The sequence below is a fragment of the Anopheles funestus genome, chromosome 2RL (assembly GCF_943734845.2).
Source record: "Anopheles funestus chromosome 2RL, idAnoFuneDA-416_04, whole genome shotgun sequence".
Classification (NCBI taxonomy): Eukaryota; Metazoa; Arthropoda; class Insecta; order Diptera; family Culicidae; genus Anopheles; species Anopheles funestus.
The window spans coordinates 76,216,496-76,238,663 of NC_064598.1; the positions used below are offsets into that span (position 1 = coordinate 76,216,496).

Genomic DNA, 22,168 nt, shown 5'->3' on the forward strand with positions numbered 1-22,168 from the left:
CAGCACAGAACCGTTGATGCCCTTAGGACATCCTAGAAATAATTAAAGACAAACAAACGAATTGTTACGACGTAGAGTTGGCGAAAGGATAACAGTTTATCTTAAAGTATGCTCCAATGCTGGAACTGTGTAGAGTGAAGAAATTAAGTTTTAAAGCTCAGCGAACAAACATGGCGGCGTGTTCTACTTCAGCTGCCACGCGGCAACCGAAGTTGAGTGTGTTATGCAACAAGATAAAGTTGCTAATTTTATACGCCAACCATCAGAACCTGTTTCGCGCCGTACTTTGCCACTCTCCTGTGTGAGGAGAGCGTTCTGCTGCTGTCATCGATTTGGTGTGTTTACTTTCGGGCTCAAACAATCGTCTGCTTGCCGGCAGCAGATGATGCTTCGCACCCTCGCTACTAGGGGTTTGTAAGCCTTACGGTGGACATGAGCACCATGAGCAGCTTTTTTTTCCTCTCCAATATTCACCATATCTGCAAATACACTCACCGTGTGGAATGTGAACAGCAGTTCTTGAGTTGAGTCGCGTTTACTGATGTCATTCGGTCAAACCGGACTCTGGAGATTTTTATTTTTTTGGTAAGCATATCATCACCAAAAACACCAAATTCTTATTTTTTTTAATAACGTTCATATTTTTGTTGCTAACCTCCCAGTTGATGCCACTTGACAACTGTCAGCATGGATAAGAATCTCATGGGGGAATCGTTTTTTTTTCGGAACTCATCACTTTTATTGAAAAGTGGACCGCCCCGCAAGAGTCAAGTGTTGACGGCCATTTTTGAAAGCTTTGCCGCAGTTGAAAAGCTCTTGGCCAGGGGAATTTGAACATTTGGCGGACAGATGACTGATGACCACCCCAGAAGCCATATGCGGCATTTGTTGTTGTTCTCAACGCTTGCCGTACAGCGATCGTTCGGGGAGTCTGGAATAGTCATTAGCAGAAGTGTGTGGACGAGTGTAATTGATGGGACACAGCGCACACCATGTGTGACACAGATTTGCTGAGGAATTCGAAATCCACCGTCCACCGAGTGTGGGAATAATAGGCCCGAATGCGGTTCGAGATACGGCCAGGCTTCCGAAAATGTTCCAAATCATTGGCCAGCGTCTAGTTTCGGTGTCGATTAATTGACAACTGGATCTTGATGGTTAGTCGTGCTGGAAGGTAGAATTACTGCAACTCAACCAGCAGACACCATAGCTCAACTTTCACGTATTGATTAGTGGTCGCCCGTTTATCTCCTTTTCCGACCAAACCAATAGGTAATAGGAAACTGTCCTTTTACACCCTCTGAGCTTTGAGTGTGAGTTATGACGCCGGGTACATAATTTATGTGAAAACTCACCTTACAACTCACCGGTACACTATCCCAGCTAGGCAACACAACGATGGTGCAAAGGTGTATGCCCTCGATTGCACCAAACGTTGTCCCTTTTGTCAACAGTGCCGGTTCCGATGAGGGATTTGGGACAAGCGGAAACATTTATAATAATTCTACCGAACTGGTGCGACGGTGATGCAGTTTCCATTCATACACGGGAATAGAATGTCCACACGTTTGGTTGGTTGACTTGAGGCGCGTACCAGTCTGTAGAAGCCATTTTTCTTACTTATTTCCTCGTGCTTGGCAGTACGGTATGAGCAATAGATTTTGATTTTTTTTTTGCTATTATTTTATGAACGATTTATTGGATATTGATGACCGGGACACGGTGGGAGAGGAAATTGAGTTGTGGTTGCCCTTCACACCGTATATCTCCCCAACCATCTGGACGTTATACGGCACGAAACGCCTACACCAACTTGACACAAAAGTTTGTTGTTGACTTCGGCGATGTCCAGCGTTGAAGGCCCTTTAACTGACGATGGGTGTGATGTATGGATCACCATACCTTCTATCGAGATTAAAGGTGATGACGACTGCTCCAGGACCACGATATTCGTCGATTTCTTGGGGGACGATTCCGAGTGCGGGTTTTATGAGTGTTTTAGCACCAAATACTTAACGACCCTTTGGACCATTCGCGATGAAGTGACTAATGGAGGTAAATCGTTGGGACTTCACCGGCGTATGAAAAACTTCATCACAATCTAATGGGCCCGAATGGTACGTTTTGATGTGAAAATTTCCAAAAACGTCAATTATTTATTACGACTCACAACAACCACCCACACTGCGGTCGCTTCAATTTGGAACGCACGTTCTTATCATATGCAGATAATATTACATCATCAAAATTGTTGAAAGGTAAACACGTGTTTTTTATAGCGACGAATAAAGATGGGGTGTTACTGTTTGCATCAGTGGAATGATGTTTTTTGATTTATTTTCAAAGATTATTAATCTAATCCTTATTGAATTAAGCGATAAGCACAAATAAAAAGCTCGATTTGTTTGTTTTGATCTACCTACTTTTAGCTTATAATGGTGTATCTTCATTTACACGTAACCGGATAGTGAAGTCTTAAGTTTATGTAAAAAGGTTTTTTAGTATCGTTTTCAATTTTTACACATTTCTATATAAATGTTTGTTTGATGAGATTTTTTTTTAAATATATTAAACAACACTCCTTTTACTTCAAACCCACGTAGTTACTTCCTATCCCTCTTCTATTTTAAATGACTTAAAATCACCATAAACCTTACTACTTACGTTCAAGCGTTTGCTTTGCCATTATCGTGTCCCCGTTTTCGTTTCCCAGTGAATAGTTTGACTTTTCGCACCTTTCGGATTTGCTCTTTCTTCACCGGTTTGTTTTGTCCGGTTACCTGCGCGGCATTAAATATTGACACTACTTTACTAATTTTGGCAAGTTCCATTTAGAGCTTTTTGAACCACTACCTTTTGACGAAACTTATGACATGCATGGTTGTGTATTTGTGATTTTTGTTTAATATGTTTGTGTGTTTTTTTTTTTTGGTTTTTTATTTTTATGTTCGCTACTCACCTTTTGCTTGCTGTTTACGCGTTTACGTGTTTTGTATGGATGTCATTGAACTGATGCTTTTTGGGAAATAAATCTTCGCACAATGCAGTATCTACAATCGACAGTAAAATGAGACGACCGAGCGACTCCGATTATAACAAATCACATCTACCAGGTAAGAACATTCATCTTAATTTTTTTTTTGCTTAATTTTTATTTATTTCCTCTTCATTTAGTCATTTCTTCGGGTAACGATAATGTTCTTTTTTTTGTATTAATTATATTAAATTTATTATTTCACTTTCCAATCGTACCGAAATATCAGAAAAGCAATTTCCCGTCGTTCGGAGAATATATGCTCTATAAGCCCATACTATGTTGGGCAACAGTTTGAAAAGTCTATCCAATGAAACATTTCCGATTTCCAGATGAGTTTGTCACGAAAAAAAAGAAAACAATTCCCAACGTAAATGTTGCTTTCAAGGAAGGAACGCTTTCAAGACCAATGTCCGGATTGGTTCGTTTCGAAGTCTGGTTGTCGCTGATGATGTTTTCAATTTCCGAAACGCATAATTCCTTGCGATCGTCGTTATACAATCACAAGCCACTTACAGTTAGTACAGTTCACACGAATTACAGAAGTGTTTTGAAAGTTGTTGTCAATCGTGGACACACTCAAACTATTTTCTTTCAGTAGAAAATTAGCTTTTATAGGGTCTTATAACAAAGAATTGAATACCAGCATAGCGTTTAAAATTTCATTTCTTATTTTCGGAGGTTTTTTCCCATATCAATTCCTTCCGAATTAATTTGTTGTAGCTATAGACGAAACAAAAAAAAACTTTTGCAATTAATGGCAAATCATGAACAAGGTATATAGCGCTATTTAAGTCTCTCCATTAAAACCCTTTAATGTTTGAGTTCCGAAACGCGTGCCCGGTGCAAGTTAAATTAGATTTCTAACCTCTTACAAACCGGTGAAATCCTTACCATTCTGCGAATCCATTCAATTTGAAACGCAACCATGAGCGAAAGGTAAATTGATGTGCTGCCAACATCTAAGGCAAACGCAACCGAAGTCAACCGTTTGAAGTAGCCTGGTGTATAAATCCGCGTCCATCATTCCTTCAACAGCTTCTTACGGTTATTTGATATCGCGTTGCCGCGTGCGGCAACAGTTCGTCTTTAGCACGTTTGTCGCTGTAATCACCCGGTGATTGATAGACCTAGCACGGGTATCAGGTGATCCAGGTGGCATAAAGTTTATGCCGTTCGCTACCGGTAACTCTAATGCCGGGAACGTTGATCGAGTTACAACTCCATTACTTGTAACGCTTCGGGCGTTAGAAAAAGGGCTGCAAGAAATTGGATCACGGACGACGCTTAACGCTGATGCTTTGTGTCTTGAAACGCCTTTGTTTCGGGTAGTTGTTTTTTTTTTGGGATCTAATTGAGCTAAACGCTGTACAGAATGTGTGGCATGTGGCTGTTCTGTTACGATATTCGATGTAGGAGTATGACCTTGACCGCAACATATTGGTTGTTATTTTTGGTGATGGGTTTTAAAGCAGTGTTGTTACCTCTGCTCCAGTATGGTTTAGGCAAATTTAATTTTTAAGTTCTACAATTTATATATCTTGGTTATATTTACATTATCAACTCCCATTTGTAGCTGTTCTGTACCCGTATTTGTATTGTTTGTGCATGTTTCTCATACATTTGTCTTTTTCTCTTTTTTTGTTTTTTTGTTTTTTTGTTGTTGTTCTTTTTTCACATTATTTCTTCTCATTCATTATGCTTTTATTTGGTGTTCATTTATCAATCGCACGCTTAATCGATACTTCCTTTCACACTTTACTTTATTGATTAATCGTTTCCCTATTGACCACCGACAACGATTTGCCGCGAACCATTTATAATCCTTTGTTTTAACTATCGAACAAAACCTAACGACTATTTACATTTGGTCATCACCCCACGCGTCCAAACACAAAACAAAACTACCGACAAACTCACGTAACGCACGTAACGACTGACGTGACGACAAACGAAAAAAAACACACAACGAAATAACAATAATAATCATTCGAACAACGTGTCAATCATCTGTCACGCAACTCTATACGCCCCACACACCGCTGGATGGGTGGAACCATGCTGGAACGGTTTAAACACCTGTTCTACCGGAATCTGTCGACATTTCAATGGCACAAATGATGGCGACACGTGTGTGTGTGGGGGGGATTTTCGGAACTTCTTATTTAACGTTTCTAACTTGCAATCACGCCCGTCTTTGACCAACCGACCGATTGACCTACTGTCCGCGTCTTAAATAACAAAACTAACGTGAAATAAACACCCTGCACACGCATTCATATACACACTTTCGGTTCACGTAGATGTGGACGAAGAAAGCGAAACTGATCTAGCGTTCGAGCGGCCCGTCTCGTCCAGATCGTCCCACTCGCCAGACTCTGGCTTCAAAAGCAATCGCTCCGATCGTAAGACTTCCAGTAAGTAGCGAACAGATATTCGCACCAGTGGACAACCAACAATCACAACCAGACTAAAACGCTTTAGATTAATTCTGTTAGGCCTTTATCCAGGATTCTTCCAACTGCAAAGGTTTATGAGCAGAAATGGGACATGATTTTAGGGATATTTCTTTTTTGTTAGTTCTTATTATTTTGGTTTTTTTTAATAACCAGACAAAGTTATTGAATATTTCTTCATGATCATTATCATGTTCAAACATGATTTAAAAAATTTTAAAGTGATAGAAACAGGGCAACTCTAGAATCACGACGAATACTTTCAGAAATTGCATTATGTATCATATAATAATACTTCATAATTGACTTCGGCATTTGGAGACCGAATATCTACTATTATATTTTAATTAATTTTTAGTTTCCATAAGGCCGGTCAGGTCGTATATCTTGCAAAATGTACTCAAAATCTTAAGTTCACATAGTAAGATTTATTCGAAGACATTTCCTTCTCTCAACAACGGAATGCACCTTATCCCGGGGATGAGCTCCACGGTAAAGGCCTGTTACATGATCTGAAGTTTCTATGTTGCCTCGGTTACTTGGTCTCAATCCTTGATAGCTATTGCTTTTGTCTTTCTCCATTTTCTTTCGATTTCACCTACGATCTTGTGACGGTCCCAAGCGAGTTTGTCTAATATCACTTTATTAAATTGAAGTTGAAAGTTTGAAGAAATGCCTGATAGTACATTTCTCGCGATTTGTCTTAAGACAAGTGCCTCTATTCCTGTAGCAAGATCTCAACCTTTCTGCTCTAAACGTTTGTCTTGAAAACTCCCCGTTTTTCTGGATTCACTTTAATCTTCCAATTCCAAAAGCATGTTCTGATTCTTTCCCAATCATGGAGTACCTTATCTGTTCCATAACATCACCTAGCTAACATTGTTGCGCTACATTATCAGGCTAGCACTTTATCCTAGCAATTAACATCATTAGTAGTGGGATTAGTTCCTAGCAACCCCATTCAAACGTAGCCGGTTACTTATAAAAGTGTTTTATTTTCTTCGTCCTTATGTTTTCATCCCATCGTGTTGTGTTCCTGCACCACTGTTATTGTCCTCTGTATGTTAAATGCACCACCACACCAATCCTGCACGTTGTTATGTGTGTACCGTTCTGTGCATGTGTATGTATGTCGGTTTGACGCTTCTCCACCGTATATTTCTTCCATCGTCAACATTTAAATTTGCACCAACGGTGCTTGTTGCAATGCAAAACCCCGCTTACGTGCACCTTAAAATGCATCCAACCTGGCGGCGACAACACTTGTCGCGTATTTGTGTGCAAAACTCCCGGACCAGGCGCCTCCACCGGCTCCGACGTGTATTGGGAGGCCACCGGAAGACGCCGAAGCTCAGGTAATTCTTTGCACCAAGGACTCCGTCACGCTGGTGTGGTTTATCCAGGGAGTTAATTTCCCTAGCTTCAAACTCACTCACCAGCAACACCAACTTGTTGGTAAACGATATCAACAACAGCTTCACGCTTTTACGGGGAGGGTTGTTCTTGCTGTCTCTTTAGCGGCGACATGGGACGTATAAAGCACCCAAGAACGTAACGTCGTCTGTGGGTATCGCTTGAATTCCCTAACATCAGCTAAATGGTGCCTGAAGTTATCGCGAATATGCTCTAACTCTGGAATGCAACCAGTATTTGCTTCTCACTAATTAATGCATTCTTAAACCTTGGCTTGTGCATGTGGTTTTTCTAGGTACTTTCATTCATGTCGCTAATGGGGGAGCAGAATTTTGCAATGCATATATGTCTTATAATTAAAAAAAGTGATTGTGAATTTTATATTCGCTCTTCAAAAAGATCTAATTAAATGAAATAATTATTAGTTAAATATTGGTGTTAGTTAAGACAAGAATTCTGTTAACCGTTAATATTTAGCATAATTATTTTTGTAGAACAATATAATGTATACATGTAAGAGAAATGAATTGGTTTATTTTTTTATATTTACTAACTAATTGGTTGTTGTGAAACATCGAATGAAGTTATCCGTTACACTTAAGCGTATGAAACATTTTATTTTAATTCCTAACAACATGAAACACTATACGCACTAGTACACTAATATATGAAAGCTTTAGTTATAATCAGTGAAGCATAATGATGTTTCTAGGGCGTCACTCTAATTATCGCCTTGTAATGGAAAAATTCTCTGCCGATGTCCCGTCCCGTTTTGGGACGTGACGATGTTCGTTAGAAGTAATGCTCACCCATCTTGGAGCATGGAGACAACGCAGCAGCAGTAGGTTGCCTGCAAGCCTCCAACTCCAATAACATTAACGCGCTTCAGCAGGTTAAATCGATCGATCGATCGGATGCGGCGCCTGCCCGTGTGTAATTACGTTCCAGGAAAAAAACAGACATATCCAATAAGTATTTTTCTAACTTCACGTTTCGCTCTCCATTTCTCCATTTGCCGGGCTTTGCAGATCAGGGTGCCGTACTGACGACGGACACGGACAGTTTTATCATCGGGCAGCGCGTTTGGGTTGGAGGCATCCGCCCGGGACAGATTGCCTACATCGGCGAGACACACTTTGCGCCCGGCGAATGGGCTGGTGTGGTGCTGGATGAACCGAACGGCAAGAACGATGGTTCGGTGGCGGGCAAACGCTACTTCCAGTGCGAAGCGAAGAAGGGTGTCTTCTCACGGCTGACCCGCCTAACCCGGGAACCGCTGGCGGTCGGTGCTGGTGGTGGTGGGGATTCTTCCGCCTCTACACCGCTCGATACGAGCTTCCGGTCACTGACGTCACCGGCACGGTCCGGTACCGTTTCGCCAACGCACAGCGTCCAGAGCTATGCCAGCAAATCGCCAGCCATGGCCGGAAGTAAGTATGGTTCGGTGTTTCGGACGATGCGTGAGTCAGTGTGTGTACCACCAGACGAGAAGTATTAATTGCGTTTCAATTCTTCCCGCTACGGCAGAGGCAGCCTCACTGAATGTTGGCGACCGGGTAATCGTATCGTCCGGGTTCGGTTCCCGGCCCGGCATACTGAAGTTTATCGGCGAAACGCAATTCGCTAGCGGCACCTGGTGCGGTGTACAGCTCGATGAAGCAAGCGGCAAAAACGACGGTACGGTGGAAGGTGTCAGGTGAGTGGCGAGTGGTTGCAAACTGAGCAGCACAATCTGTAGCAGGGTGCGCGCGTGGGCCTACTTTACTAACAGTGTTTATCGCTTTTTGCAGATACTTCGAGTGCCCGGCCAAGTACGGTATATTTGTACCGATTGCCAAGGTCACGCTGTCACCATCCGGTCGCAAAACTTCGGCCCGGCTGTCCCGGGCCAACTCGAAGGAGTCGCTCAACTCGCTGGCCACGATGAGCTCGATCGCCACCACGGCCACCTCACGGCTCCGGATGAGCGCACAGGTATCGCTCACCGCATGGTAGATGCTAAGGATTTGTTCGCTAGAACAGCAAAAATTCACATTAGGAGCATGAGGCCCGGAAGCCTATTCCCTTCCCCCAGCTAGTTTGTCGTTTTGTGTGGCGTTGTTTAACATTTTGCCGTTCCATTGCAGTATCGCTACCGAGATACGGAGCGATTTATTCTTTTCTGTTTTGTTTTATTATTTTGCCAAGCTCAAACTAATGACTAACTTTTGTTAAGCTCATTAACGTAGAATAATATGAAGCCACAAGGAGGTAGATGGACGCATATATCAAACTTTTTTTCCGGTTCAGGACAGAGAGTAAAAATATTCCACCCAACCGTGAAACGCAACAGCCACCTTACAATGTGTCTTCGTTTCGCTGAGGAATGGATGTTTTTTTCCCTTTCTTTCCTAGCCGGATTGAAACTCCCGGAATGATAGATATACACCTCCCGTAAGTTGCAATCTCACTAACCACATATCCACCGTCTCTCTCGATTTGCCCGATTTGTTGCAGAGGAAATCAACGGTCAGCGCTGTGCCGTCGACACCGAAAGCTTCCTTCTCGCTTCAGGTAGGACCATGTTTATGATCAATTTTATGTCTTTGAATTCGGTCGTTTATTATTGTGTTGTTAGACGAGCTGTGTTTGTTTGCCAGTGTGGTGTGTTTTTTGTAATGTGTCTTGCGTCCCAGTATGGGCTTACTAATACTGACTGACCATAACAAAAAGCTTATCCATTGTCCGGATGTTAACCTCCGGACGGATAGAGTTGATTGCTAATAGTTGTGTAAAAAAAACAATGAATAAATTGTAGTTATTTCTGGATGTGTTGTACTTCTTTCTAACACGATGAATTTTAATGTTTATTTGTATAATAGTAATACATTATTTTGTATTTACAACGAGTACTATGAATACTTTGCTCTTAATCTTTTGTCTTGTATGTCAGTTTCCTTTTTTGTAATTTAACTGTTTAAAAGTCATTCGTGATGTAAATATTGACTTAAGAGATGGTAATGAGCATACGAATTCCAACCAACAACCAGTCTCATCCAAGCAACATCATCATCCTCTAGCATCCATCCGCGCAGCAGTGTAATCCTCTCGGATGAGAATATAAAACGGCTCATTTTGTAATGTATGGAAGTTGAATATTTATGTTAAGGCACTTCCCTATTGACGGACGAGTTCTATTCTTTTATGTTCGTCAAACCATAACCTCAACAGAATGGCAACGCCAACGTACCCAAACGGCACAAGAACTGTAACACTGGTGTCCTCGATGTAAGGGTGACACAACTTTGTTTGTTGAATCAGCAATCCCCCGACACGGTAGAAATGAAAATCCGGAGACAATAATTTCTCATTATCCTAACACATCTCGTGTCTGCTGGTGGTGTGCGCATGACACACAATACTAAAGGAATTATTGCCCCGGGATTGTTTTGCGAGTCAAAGTTGCCGTGTACACTTGACCGTGGCACCACACGCCACGATGATGAAGCATAAAGTGTGGATCCATTATTCATTGGCTTGGGGGGGGTGGTGGAAACCAAAAAATCTGTGTCGCTTGCTACAACTACAGGACGTGTTGACAGTAAACGCGAATGCCAAGTGGCTAATTCGTTGGGCAGAGAGTTCCAACAGGTTCAGGGTGAAGGGTATTTTTTTTAGAACAAAAGTTATGATTTTTTGTGTGTGCTGTACAGATGGAGCAGCTAAATCACATTATGTCACTAGTATCCATAGACCTCACAATGATGAATTTAATTGGCAGATTACAGCACAATTGATATTGTATGTAAGACCCAGTTATCGAACCGCCGATCCGCAATGATCAAGCAGCGGTCAGCCGGCCAATATAATCAAGATGCCGTACATGGCATTACCCTGTTGCTGCCAGTTACCATATCCGGACGAGCAACGTTAAGGCCCTTTCGGAAGCTGAACGCCGATGACGTTCACGCTTTGTCGGAGCTGGTTCGACGGCAGTTAAACGATTTAAGCGTGACACGTACGCGTGTGCTAAGGGTGGAAATAGACCTGAAAGCGTTCCCATCAATAATTTACATGGCTCTCTGGTGCGCTGGTTACACATCATCATCACCCGCCCGTTCGCAAAGGTAATGTGCGAGCACAAGTGTACGCTCCATTGTAATCGATCACCCTTTGCCGATTGTACTGCAATGCTAACCCACACGCTACAAATGCAAATTATACATACACATACACGACCGGGAGAAGTCGGGCGTTGTATTGCTTGTTGTAGGTCGGCATCTCGGTTGTCGACGTTTAGCATTCATCAGGTGACTATTGCAACATCCAGTATATTGCGGTGTTTTGGATATTGGTATTGCACCTTTCAAGTACAACCAAATGCGACTGGAGTTGTGGCACTGTCCGTGGGCTATGGTGGGTGACTTCATGGGTAGCTCTATCGTCACGCGGATTGCCCTTTGGTTAAACATTGTCGTACTGATGTAATACGGAAACGATAAGTCGTAAGACGACCCGTTTTTGGGTCGTATCTGATGCTACACTCAAAAGGAGATCCGCCATATTGATAAAATCTATAGACTCATTTGTCATATTCTATTATGAAGCACTCACGGGTTCGTTTCTGATGATTAAATCTTCCAACTTTGTAGCTTTAAAGCAATCGACTGTGCAATTCTTGCTGCTCATTGAACATTTAGTGTTTTGCTCTTCAAAACCTTTCGTTTTTTTGTAACTCTTTAATAGGTCGTGACAATATAATTTTTTTTCTACTCACTTTCAATCATTACCGTCCAATTTATGACCCGTTGATGCAGAGTGGCTGCACCCGAAAAGGAAATTCTGAACAATACTTGAATGGGGCACGTTAATTGATCCGGTTGAACCTGTCCCTACAGCTCTTCCACGAACGACGCGACATGCTTCAACTTTTGAAGTCATTAAAACATTTTCGTGTCGCTTATTTCCTGGTCGCACGGTATTTTGTGTGTGATCTTCTTCAGCCAATACTCCCTCTGAAGCTGTGGCGCGAGTGTATTACCAAAATCGGATCAACTTCAACCGCACAGGTGCCTTTTGTGGGTGCGTTTATGTATTCGCGCTCGTGACTCAGGGATGCCTTCACCTTCCAGGCAGGTGGGATGAATGTGAGTCTGAGCTTGTGCCTGGGTGACACACTCTCACAAACATGCGAAGTGTGCGTAGTTTAATGACGCAGGTCACATTTTAGTTGTAAGATAGATGAAGTCACTCATGAGCACAATATCAGCTGAGGTCCTCTATATACTCCAGCAAGTGCATTGGAGAATGTGTTTCAGGACTGTGAGGGTTTCACCTGTGTCCCTCTCTCTTGCACCGACTCCTCGCACGGTCACACGCCTAAGTTGTTTGGCATATGCGCGTAGGTGGAATTAGATATTAACAATCACGCATCATGGGTGCGGAATTCACCAGTTTCGACGACATTACCGACTGATGACGATCGGCAATGATGTGTGTCTGTTTGTGTGCACATCTTACTGATGCTGTTGGAAGCGATTATCTTTCTGGCGCCCACCAAACTTGGTCACGCATCCGTCCGACCAGGAAGCATTTAGGGGTGGTTCGTTTGTTCTGCTGGCTATGTAGTATATCGTCTCCCCCCCAAGTTTAAGAGGCGCGGGCGGATATAGTCTTAATCTATAATCTTCGCGTCAACTTTTAAGTGTATGGGTGATCGTATGGCACCGTTGATGTTCGTCCAACGAGTCTCCATGGTTTACTCTTGTGGTGTTTAGAGTTGCTAACGATCAGTCACGTTGGTTGGACGTCGCCCAACAGAGTACCTGAAGTGAAACAATACTTACCACACCTGTTTCTGCTGCAGTAACCTTACTGATAGTGTTATTGTTATCAAATTTGGGAGTGTATACAAATAAAGTTTGACTCAATTTGTGGTGGGGTTTTGTATGTTTTCTTTGCATTACTTTGAGGCAATAGTGCTTAGTTCGTTGTTTTGTTTTTTGCGATCGATTCTAGAGGGGTTGTTGATAGCGTTGACAAAGTCTGTTAACGTTGCGGTGCTTTGGATGCTGGTCGTAATGATGACGTTGGTGTATTTGCACAGTTGATTGGCTCGTCGTTGAGAAAATTGTTTATCATTCCGTTGACGTAGTGTACCATACCTCGTTCCACACAGACGGCGTTTCTTTAGCATGACGTGGCCCAATTTTGGAAAGGTGTAGTGGAGGTTCTGTTTAGTTTGGTGCTGTGAAAAATAAAAACACTTCTCATGGGATATGTTTCGCACTGGCTTGGGAAAGAAGATTTCCGAAAGCATCCCAACTGACTCGGTTGGTTGCGGTTGCCAGTCAGAAATTGCTTTCGTTATGGTTGATTTAAGCGGACGTAAAAACGGGAAATGTCTCGCTAAACGTTCAATGGCAATGTCGGAGCAAAAACTTTGCTAATGTTCAACTGCAGTCGAACGCACGCACTGCTCGTTTATCATTCACAAAATGAAAACCCCTTCTCAAGGGTTCTTGAGACATCTTCGCTGCTTCCCTCCTCCATCTGGGTTTGTGTGAGAAAAATGACTCATGAAAGGAGCAAGCACCACTGGGCCACTGTGAAGGGAGCAATTAAGTTTCGCAGCGTATACCCGGACCAGAGCCACAAAAGACCTTACTCACTCGCTCCTGAACCCAATTCTCCCTTGTCTAAATAGCTTTGATGGGGGGTTGGGAAATTGTTGTTTTTGGCGACTACACTGTCCTCTTGCAGGCTAGCATTGCAAGACTTGTTGCGAAAGAAAATGGTAAATTCATTAGTGTCGATGCCATAGCCTCCACCGAATGATGAATTTCACGTCGGCAACACATTCTGACAAGCCGTCGCCGAAGGACGGCGCTTTACTGACGAAGGATGGACGTATTTGTTGTTTGACGGATTTGGATCGCTTGTGTTTGCTTTCATTTGCTCAATTAAACCATGTTGGCTGTTAGTCAGAAAACATCGTAACGGTACGTGTTTTGTCTAGGGAAAGGAAAAAGCGATGACAGTCTGGAACGTTGTGGAAAGCTTTCATTCTCGGGAATGAGGCTTTTTGGTGAACGACCAGCAAACCGCTTCTCCACACCGATGCTTATGCTAACTAGTGTTTATGAAGCAGATTAACTAGCAAACAGCCGTCTCCTTTTAACCGGGGTTTAGTTAATCATTAGCTCGTTTCTGGTATTCATTACACTGCCAAAGCTTCGAGACACATTCAACATATTGCTATTGCGTGTAATTAAAGACGATTAGCATATTTTATTACCTAGCCACCGTGAGATGGGTTGAGTGAGATGTTGGCTCAATACTTCATGTTGATGTATTTTCGTATTTCAATTTCGGATTAAAATATCTACATATATATGCTGATGATGGTTGAATGCTCTACAACCAGAATGAAATGCAAATAAAACCCGACACATTGTGTGTAACTGGTGAAGGATTTATGTATGAGCAACATGTTTACGCCGGTGTTTGGATGATGCGTGTATTTATCTGTGTGTTGTTTCATCTGTAACAGTATCCGAATGAAGAGTAGAGTGGATCGAATTTTGAGGCATTCATATTCAGCAAAATAGATCATTTAGAGGGTAGAATAAATTATACTTAGGGTTGAAAATGATAAGGTTTGTACAGTAAACAAGAAATCATATCTTGCTTTATCAATGAAAAGTTTCTGGGAACGAATTTGTGTAATAAAAAATGTATATTTCAACACCTTTTAATTCTAGCTTTAAAAACAGTTAAATGCGTGTTTTATGTTATTAAACCATTTTTAATGCCAGAATGGCAGAATGAGAAGAATGTAGTAACTAGTATTTAGAATTTTCACGTCATTGGAAACGGCTTATCAAATTAGGATTTGGAGCAAAGTACTGTTATGGTGAACTCTTTGATTTATCGTCATTGTAGAACTATTGGTAACGTGTTACTCTTTTATAATAAATCACAGTTTCTAGAAACTCAAGTATCGTTTAACATCACTAGAAACAACTTCGTTAGATGCTATTACTTTCCAAAGAACTTCAATCTAGAGATTCAGAAATTAGAAAAAAACAACTACCGAGAGGATATTTTTGCGTATACTGTTACAGAATTTCCTTCAAGACTGATGAGGGTGTTTTACTGAACTTTGCGAATCAATGAACTTATATTTTCAATGTTACAAATTTCCCAAAAAAACACATTTCAAACTTATATTTCTTTGTCTTTTGTATTACATTGTACAAAATTTCGCACGGTGGGAAAACAAAATTACTTTGAATATCAACGGTTCAATGGTATTGTACTTGTACCCCAAATCAAGAACTGTCTTTTAAATTACAAAGTAAAATTGAACGGATACCACCTATAACGTCTAGAAGATCTTTGAATATAATATGGCACTTTCGACTTCCGTGATAGAGAAAGAAAGTTAAAGGAAATTTAGACTGATTTTAATGTTAATTTTGTGAGGAATTTTGTGTAAAAAATACCACGAAATCTACTAAAATGCTACTTGAAGTTTGACATATTTTTGTGGAATTTTATAGCTATTATCTTGCATAAAAATATGCATTTTGAATTATGTATAATAATGTAAAACATTTGGAAATACTAATTTGTTGGTTAACGATTATTTCTGACACTCGTTTATACTAAATGTACCTGTAAATATCAAAAATATATTTTTCTTTACCTTGTTATTTAATCCTACATCAGTGCGTTTTAATAATGCACTAGAAACATGTACAACACATCCATTGCAATAGCAAGTACTGAAATAGTATTTAAAATATTTTTTTTTACAAATCAATAACCGAATTATTCTGTTTCTTTTTTTTCCTTCTCTTTCTACCGTCCACTTTATCAATTGCAGGATGTTTTGCGGGAGAAACAAAATCACATCGAGCAGCTCATGCAGGAGCGTGAAATTGATCGTGAGGAAACGGCTAGCCAATCGATCATGTACCAAAAGAACATCCAACAGGTAAATAGGAAATTGGACCCGGTACCGCAAGGTTTATCCATCGATGCCCTGGTTCAGTTGCTTGGATCAACAACAATCGAAAAAAAAAATGCTATGACCAACAAATACGAACATGACACCAGTTCCAAAACAAAAACATAGAATGTCCCTTCCCTTCATTCCCACAAAACCATTTGCTTCCCAGTGATAACTCTCATATTGCTTTGGTGAACATATTGGACGTGTATGAGTTTATGTTTAATCTTTGATGTTTACCAACTCTCTAGCGAGATACCACCGACAGCGAGGTAGGACGCTGGGCGGAGCTGGTCCGACGACGTGCTCTACGCATTGCTGACCTTCGACGCGAGTTCCAGGGATGGCACGGTAACCACGAACGGCACTGCATCCTGCACGATGTCCTGCTAGCCTAGACAGAGCCAGAGACGAATCGAGTGACGAAAGAACGATAGTTAGGGAGAGAAAGAGAGCTAATGTACAATCGCGAGGCACTGCGGAACTACTGGAGCTTTAGGTCGTATTTTTGTTTCCTGCCAGGGTCTCTCTGTGATAGCTATTGGGGGCGAGCGGTGTCATCCAGAGGGGTGAGGAACCTTGACCACGGAAAGACACACGAAACCTGGCGAGTGGAACAACAGGACGGCAGGATTAGGAACGTGACACGACGACGACATGCTACTATTGCAATGGCCAATGTTCCACAGCAAACATATTTGCCTTAGAGAAGGAAAATCTGTTCAGGCGTGTTGTGTGTGTGTGCGTGTATGTGTGCATGACACAAAGGTTTAAGGACGCGAAATAAAGAATCTGTGCTTTCGATTTCGGTTGTTTGTGGCTTAACTTAACAAAAACACAACCGACAATACACCACACACGCACGCAAACCAACTGATGTACTTTTGCTGAAACGAATGTTTTTATATGATAAGATAGATTGTAAGGCTTTTCCGAGATACAATACTGTTTTTTGGCAACATTTTATAAATGCAACAATTAAAACAAACGCTTGCTTCATTTGGAACATTTTAAAAACGAATAATCGTTGCCCTCCGGGTTAAACGAATACTTTTTCTCACTGATGACAACTTAGAGTAAAATATGGAAACTTGCAAAATAGAATTGCTTAAACAACTCACCTTTGGCTAATCTGCCAGTTCCAGTGTAGCTCAGACTAACTCGATGTCAAAAAACCTTACCCAACAATTTATAATACACTGGAAACAGATATGAAAAGCGAATATGCTAATCAGCGGTGACAGTTTGATTAAATGTTTCATTGCATGATCGCCTTCTACGCCATTATGCAATATCTGAGTATAGATCCTGTTCTGGAGAAGGATGGAAAAACGGAGAATTTTTATTATCGTTTTTTTTCTTGTTGTTTTTTTAGATTTACACACATAGTTGCAGCGTTAAGAGGGAATTGATGCAACGAGTTTATTATTTTTTATGTGACATCACTCTCGACCTGAAGCATTGCGCCTGTCGCTGATGTCTGGTGTGGAGTACAGTTGAATGACATTTTCCCATCCATGCTGTTCTTCCAGCGTGTTTTCAATATCCCTGCATTGCATTTTTGTTGGCCCAACAGCTTCAAATGTTGGCAAAACACAGTTAAAGAAACTTCACACTGGATTATAGTGTTTTCATGGGAGACTTATTTTTTTCTTGGAAAGACTGGAATCTTCATCCCCCCATTTTCCATCACGTTCCATCTCATTTCGACGCTTGAGCTTTGGATGACCACAACAACGCTTTACTCGGCAAACCATCTGTTCCGGAGTTCCGGATATCTACGGAATGGGTTTTTTCTTCCTCCACCTACAGCAGCAAAGAAACCCGTGCAGCCCGGGGTTATTGCCACTAAAAAAAACCCCCCAGTCACATCCATGTTCGAATGACGCCATCGCAATCGGAAAGCAAATAAACCCGGTACCGCAAAACATACTATACCCATGTGATTGCAATCCTTTTCCTCCTGGATTTTATTGTCCCCGGTGCATTTTTTGTTTCTGTGTGTCTGCGTAGCGGATGTCGTCTGCCAGCCCGTTGTCGCCTTCGCATCAATTTTGGGGATGGCGTAATGGTGCCTGGCAACGTACGTTCGTTCCGGGAAGTGAACCGGATAAACATAATGCGCTCGAGAAGATGTAGGTTAGCAATGATGTGCACCTACCGGAAAGGGGATGCCCGCTATAGACGACATTTGTTTTCTAAAGCGATTGAGAGCGTTTCCGTTTTTCCACGACGTTTGTGTTCCAATGTGGGTGTTAAAGCATTTTACAAAGATTGCTTAAACGTATCCTAAGTAAGAACAAATATTTGTGGTGGACAAATAATAAGCAAAATTAGACACATAGGTAAAGGTTGGAAATATTATTTTGACATTAAATGAATGCTCACTTATTGATTTGAAACTTTAACAGAAAACATCTCCTTTGCTTTGTCTCTCTTTCGCTCTGTTACATACACTTACCATGTCTCTGCATATCTCTGGTTAATGTTACTTGACTTATATATTCATCATTCAACTGGCGAGTAATTCTTTTCGCTTTATTTGAGTCTACTGGAGGCAATGAAAGACCATGCTAAGGTTCCTGGAATAACTAAGAGACCTGTGAGAAATAATGTCGTCTTTTATTTGTATATGCTGATACATTATTCCTATAACTTTCGATGCTGGATACTATTCTTCTTGCACAACACAATGTAGAAATGAAGTTAGTATACTTTGTATCCAGTTCTTGATTTTACAGACGTTGTTTCTTTTTTTCTCGTTTTATTTATGAGTTTTATATGTCCCAGTTGATTGTGTTGAAAATTGGAGATCCGTAAAATTTGAGAAAGCAGTTTAAATTTTGAGTACATTTATTAAGCCCCACTTTTGGAAACATTTTATAAAACATGCATTTCATGACACTCAACATCCTTCCAACCATATGAGAAATGAAACAAACAATTTAAAATAAAAAAAAAGTTAACATAACAATTTGTTGAATAATAATGAAGCACAAAGAATGAAATTCATATCCGTTGAAAGATCATTGTTTCAAACGTATGTTATTTCAAGATGGAAGATTGTTTGGCCAAAACAAAGCCAATCAACTTCCGGATCAGTAGACAGTTCTGTCTTTTTAGAATCAAATCTGCTGAATTGGACAAAACTCATCAAAATCTGCTACATATCGTTTAGCTAGCTATGTTTCGCTTATTTATTTGATTTAGAAAAAAACAACTGATTGTCCAATTGTTTCGAGATACGTCAATAGAGATCTCACGTTTTCCATTTTTTTATTTTTTATTTTTTTTTGGTTATCGATGGTTTCTAGGAAGGTCACACTGATGATACGTTTCGAACGTACGTTCAATTTGATTGTGGTGTCCGTTGTGGGATTTTCCTGTTTAATCTTGGGTGACTGCTTCTCCATGATAACAGGATAGCATGAGGATGATCAAGGGAACATGCGATACATTCCTGACAGGAAAAATTTAGTGGAGGTCGTCAGAAGGAAGCATACATATCAGTTCACGGACGTTGAACACAATTGGACTTTTTAATGCCATTTTTGAATCGCTATTGATATTGCATTCCTGCACGTAGAGACCAGGCACAATGAGCAGAATTGCATCTTTGTTTCTGGATGTATCCAGTGTCGGAATGTTGTTGTCCGTCCACCTTCGAGGACGTGCACTTCCATTTTTGGACAAAAATGGGCTTTAAGCTCTTATTAGCCTGTAGGCTCTAGTTGGGTAGTTGGGTAGGTTTTATCATTTCTCGCTCGTATCCGATCAGTCATCAATCCACAAAGGGAACCATATTCGTTTGCATTGTAACGAACTGCTAATTCTTCGTCCATAATGAAGAATCTTCCAACAAGAATCGTTCCAGAATGGAATTGATTGGGACAATTCGAGCATTGTGAAACATAACCATGTATGCAAATTGCATGCGTTGGTGTGTCCATTCATAGCTGTACCTTTTGCTGGGAAAAAAGAGTTTCACTTCCTTTTGCTCCTGGAAAGCTGCCAGAAGCTTGCATATATCCCACACTTTACATGCAGATAGCTTCCGGAAGTATGCATAGCGGTTAGTGGGAATTGGCATTGCATTCTCTGTGCCTTGGGTGGATACCTGGGCATACCTGGGCAATCCGTAGTTCACTGACGATCACAATCCAGTGAAGAATGGTGGGAATCGTCATCCAAGGCTTCAGACCTTCCGGTTGCCGTGTGGTGCATGTGTGGTACCATGATATGAATATTCACTTATTTATAATGCATAATGCAATCAATGACATATTAGTTGGACCATTGTTCCTGGAAAGATGAACTTGTGTGGTGAGATGTGTGTTCAAGGACAGTGGAGAGAATGGAGCATTAAATGGCATTTATGCAGGTAATGTTATTGGTGAACAATCCTAAAACAGTAATGAAAGTAATCTAATATCAAAACATGAAAAATTGATATTTCTCTATTTATATACAGGAAAAATGAAGGTAGTTGTTGAAATATATTAAATTAAATATTTATATTACTATATACATCTTCCATTATACTGTCCTGTTAAAGATCTCCCAATCCTTTGCTGGTGTTGTGTCTGTTGTTGGTTTTATCATTTTTTACTTCAAAAATTACATTCGCTATAATTTATCGCTACACTTTTGATTAACGCCTCAATTTTTTTATTTTCGGCTGCCACTAGCTGAAGGAAAAGGTTGCCATGTTGGAAAAATCGCTGTCCGACGAGAAGCGTCGCAACGAAGATTTGCAGTTTAGCGTGGACGAAGCTACCTTCTGCAGTGAAGAGATGAACGTAAGTATTGAAACGAATGTTGTTACTAAAAGTGGTACGATGTAGGTGTAAAAAGGATTACAGCCAGTTGTCTGAACCTGAACCGGCACGTACACACCTGTCACACGTACACACGTGTGTGTGTATGCACTCTTGATACATCGAGGGGATTGAAAAGAATGAAGCATAAATTACGATTAGCCCAACTACTATCCAAGTTGTTGGTTCAGTTGTTGTGCAGTCGGCGGTTGGTAACTTCGGAATGTATAGGATATGTATGTCCTAAGCTCAATGAAAAAAGGGACAATGTGGATGTTAGTTTTCAATGTTGCCTAGAAATAGGTTCGATCTTTACCTTCTGTTTAGTTTGTTCAGATTTTTTTCTTTTTTGATCTTTCACAATATCAGATTTACATCTAATCCCTTTCACCTGTTGCGTGTAATATTTTCAGGGAAAAATTCAAAATTCGGTCAATGTGAGTATCGAAGGATGGATGAGAGAGCAAGAGCGTTATACTATGATTTGTTTTTTTTTTCTTTAAATAAAACATCTCTTTGCAATTCTTCCTTCGTTTGTCATTGTTCTAGTTTGTGTTGCATGAGTTAACTTCAAGCATTTTGTCCTTTTATTGTTAGTTACAAATTTGTTGACAAACGAAATGGGAAGATTGTATGCTCTCGATCCATCGATTTCTTTTTCAATTGGTGCTTAGTAATTGGTTTCAGCTACGTGAATTATTTCGAATGTGTAGAGTGAAACATAATTCCAATATTTATTTGTTCAATGAATGTTGTGCATGGTCCGTTCGGTTAATTAAATGTGTAGACATTTTATGTGCGGCGTATATGTAATGTTCCCTCTTAGCAAAATTCCATTGCATTGTCGTTACCCGTTTCCCCTAAATGTATGCAATCACCATGTTTTAGATCGATTTCAAAATAGATTGGGACAAATTGAAAAAAGCATTTATCTCGGCGCTTTCTCTATTGGCACAAAGTTCCAGTAAATTATTAAGGGGTGTTTTACCTTTGCCTCATTTATTATTGTGGTTCTCCTCTCAAATTATAGTTCTTTTGGGCAATGGTTACATCAAAATGAATTATTGTACTGTATTTCGTGGTTTTAATTTGTTGATAAAATTTGCTCAAAAAGATGTATTATTAAAAACGCATGATGCATGACCCATTTTACCTTATTTTTAAACATTATATCTACGTTTAAATATTTATCTTATTAGAATTTTGTTTACCATTAACTAATCATATAGTAATACTTTTTTGTTGTAAATTATATTAGTTATTCTTGAAATTTATATCGTACTTTACTCATTCTACTTGGTGCCATGATTGCAGGCTCAAACGCAGGTATATAAAGAAAAGATAGCCGATTTGGAAGCTCAGCTTGCTGGCGGATCTCCGGCAAAGGGCAATGAATTAGTACAAGCGGCATCGTCGGAAGATTTCGTCGGTAAGTATATAATTAGGTTGTTCT

At 40.5% G+C, this 22,168-nt stretch overlaps 1 protein-coding gene across 12 annotated transcripts in view; it reads left to right on the top strand.

Moving 5' to 3' along the window:
- Positions 1-22,168, top strand: part of LOC125763891 (restin homolog) — a 57,132-nt gene that overhangs the window by 29,088 nt on the left and 5,876 nt on the right. For 2 of the 12 annotated variants that reach the window (XM_049427559.1, XM_049427567.1), the window contains 11 exons: positions 3,048-3,113; positions 5,338-5,451; positions 6,789-6,845; positions 7,932-8,333; positions 8,431-8,599; positions 8,694-8,877; positions 9,400-9,456; positions 15,773-15,883; positions 20,587-20,697; positions 21,129-21,152; positions 22,030-22,144. In XM_049427559.1, coding sequence (XP_049283516.1) covers positions 3,048-3,113; positions 5,338-5,451; positions 6,789-6,845; positions 7,932-8,333; positions 8,431-8,599; positions 8,694-8,877; positions 9,400-9,456; positions 15,773-15,883; positions 20,587-20,697; positions 21,129-21,152; positions 22,030-22,144 — 1,410 coding nt within the window. Of the gene's footprint in view, positions 1-3,047; positions 3,114-5,337; positions 5,452-6,788; positions 6,846-7,931; positions 8,334-8,430; positions 8,600-8,693; positions 8,878-9,399; positions 9,457-15,772; positions 15,884-16,149; positions 16,887-20,586; positions 20,698-21,128; positions 21,153-22,029; positions 22,145-22,168 lie in introns of those variants that run through there. The other 10 variants (XM_049427564.1, XM_049427568.1, XM_049427565.1 and 7 more) reach the window with 8 other exon arrangements.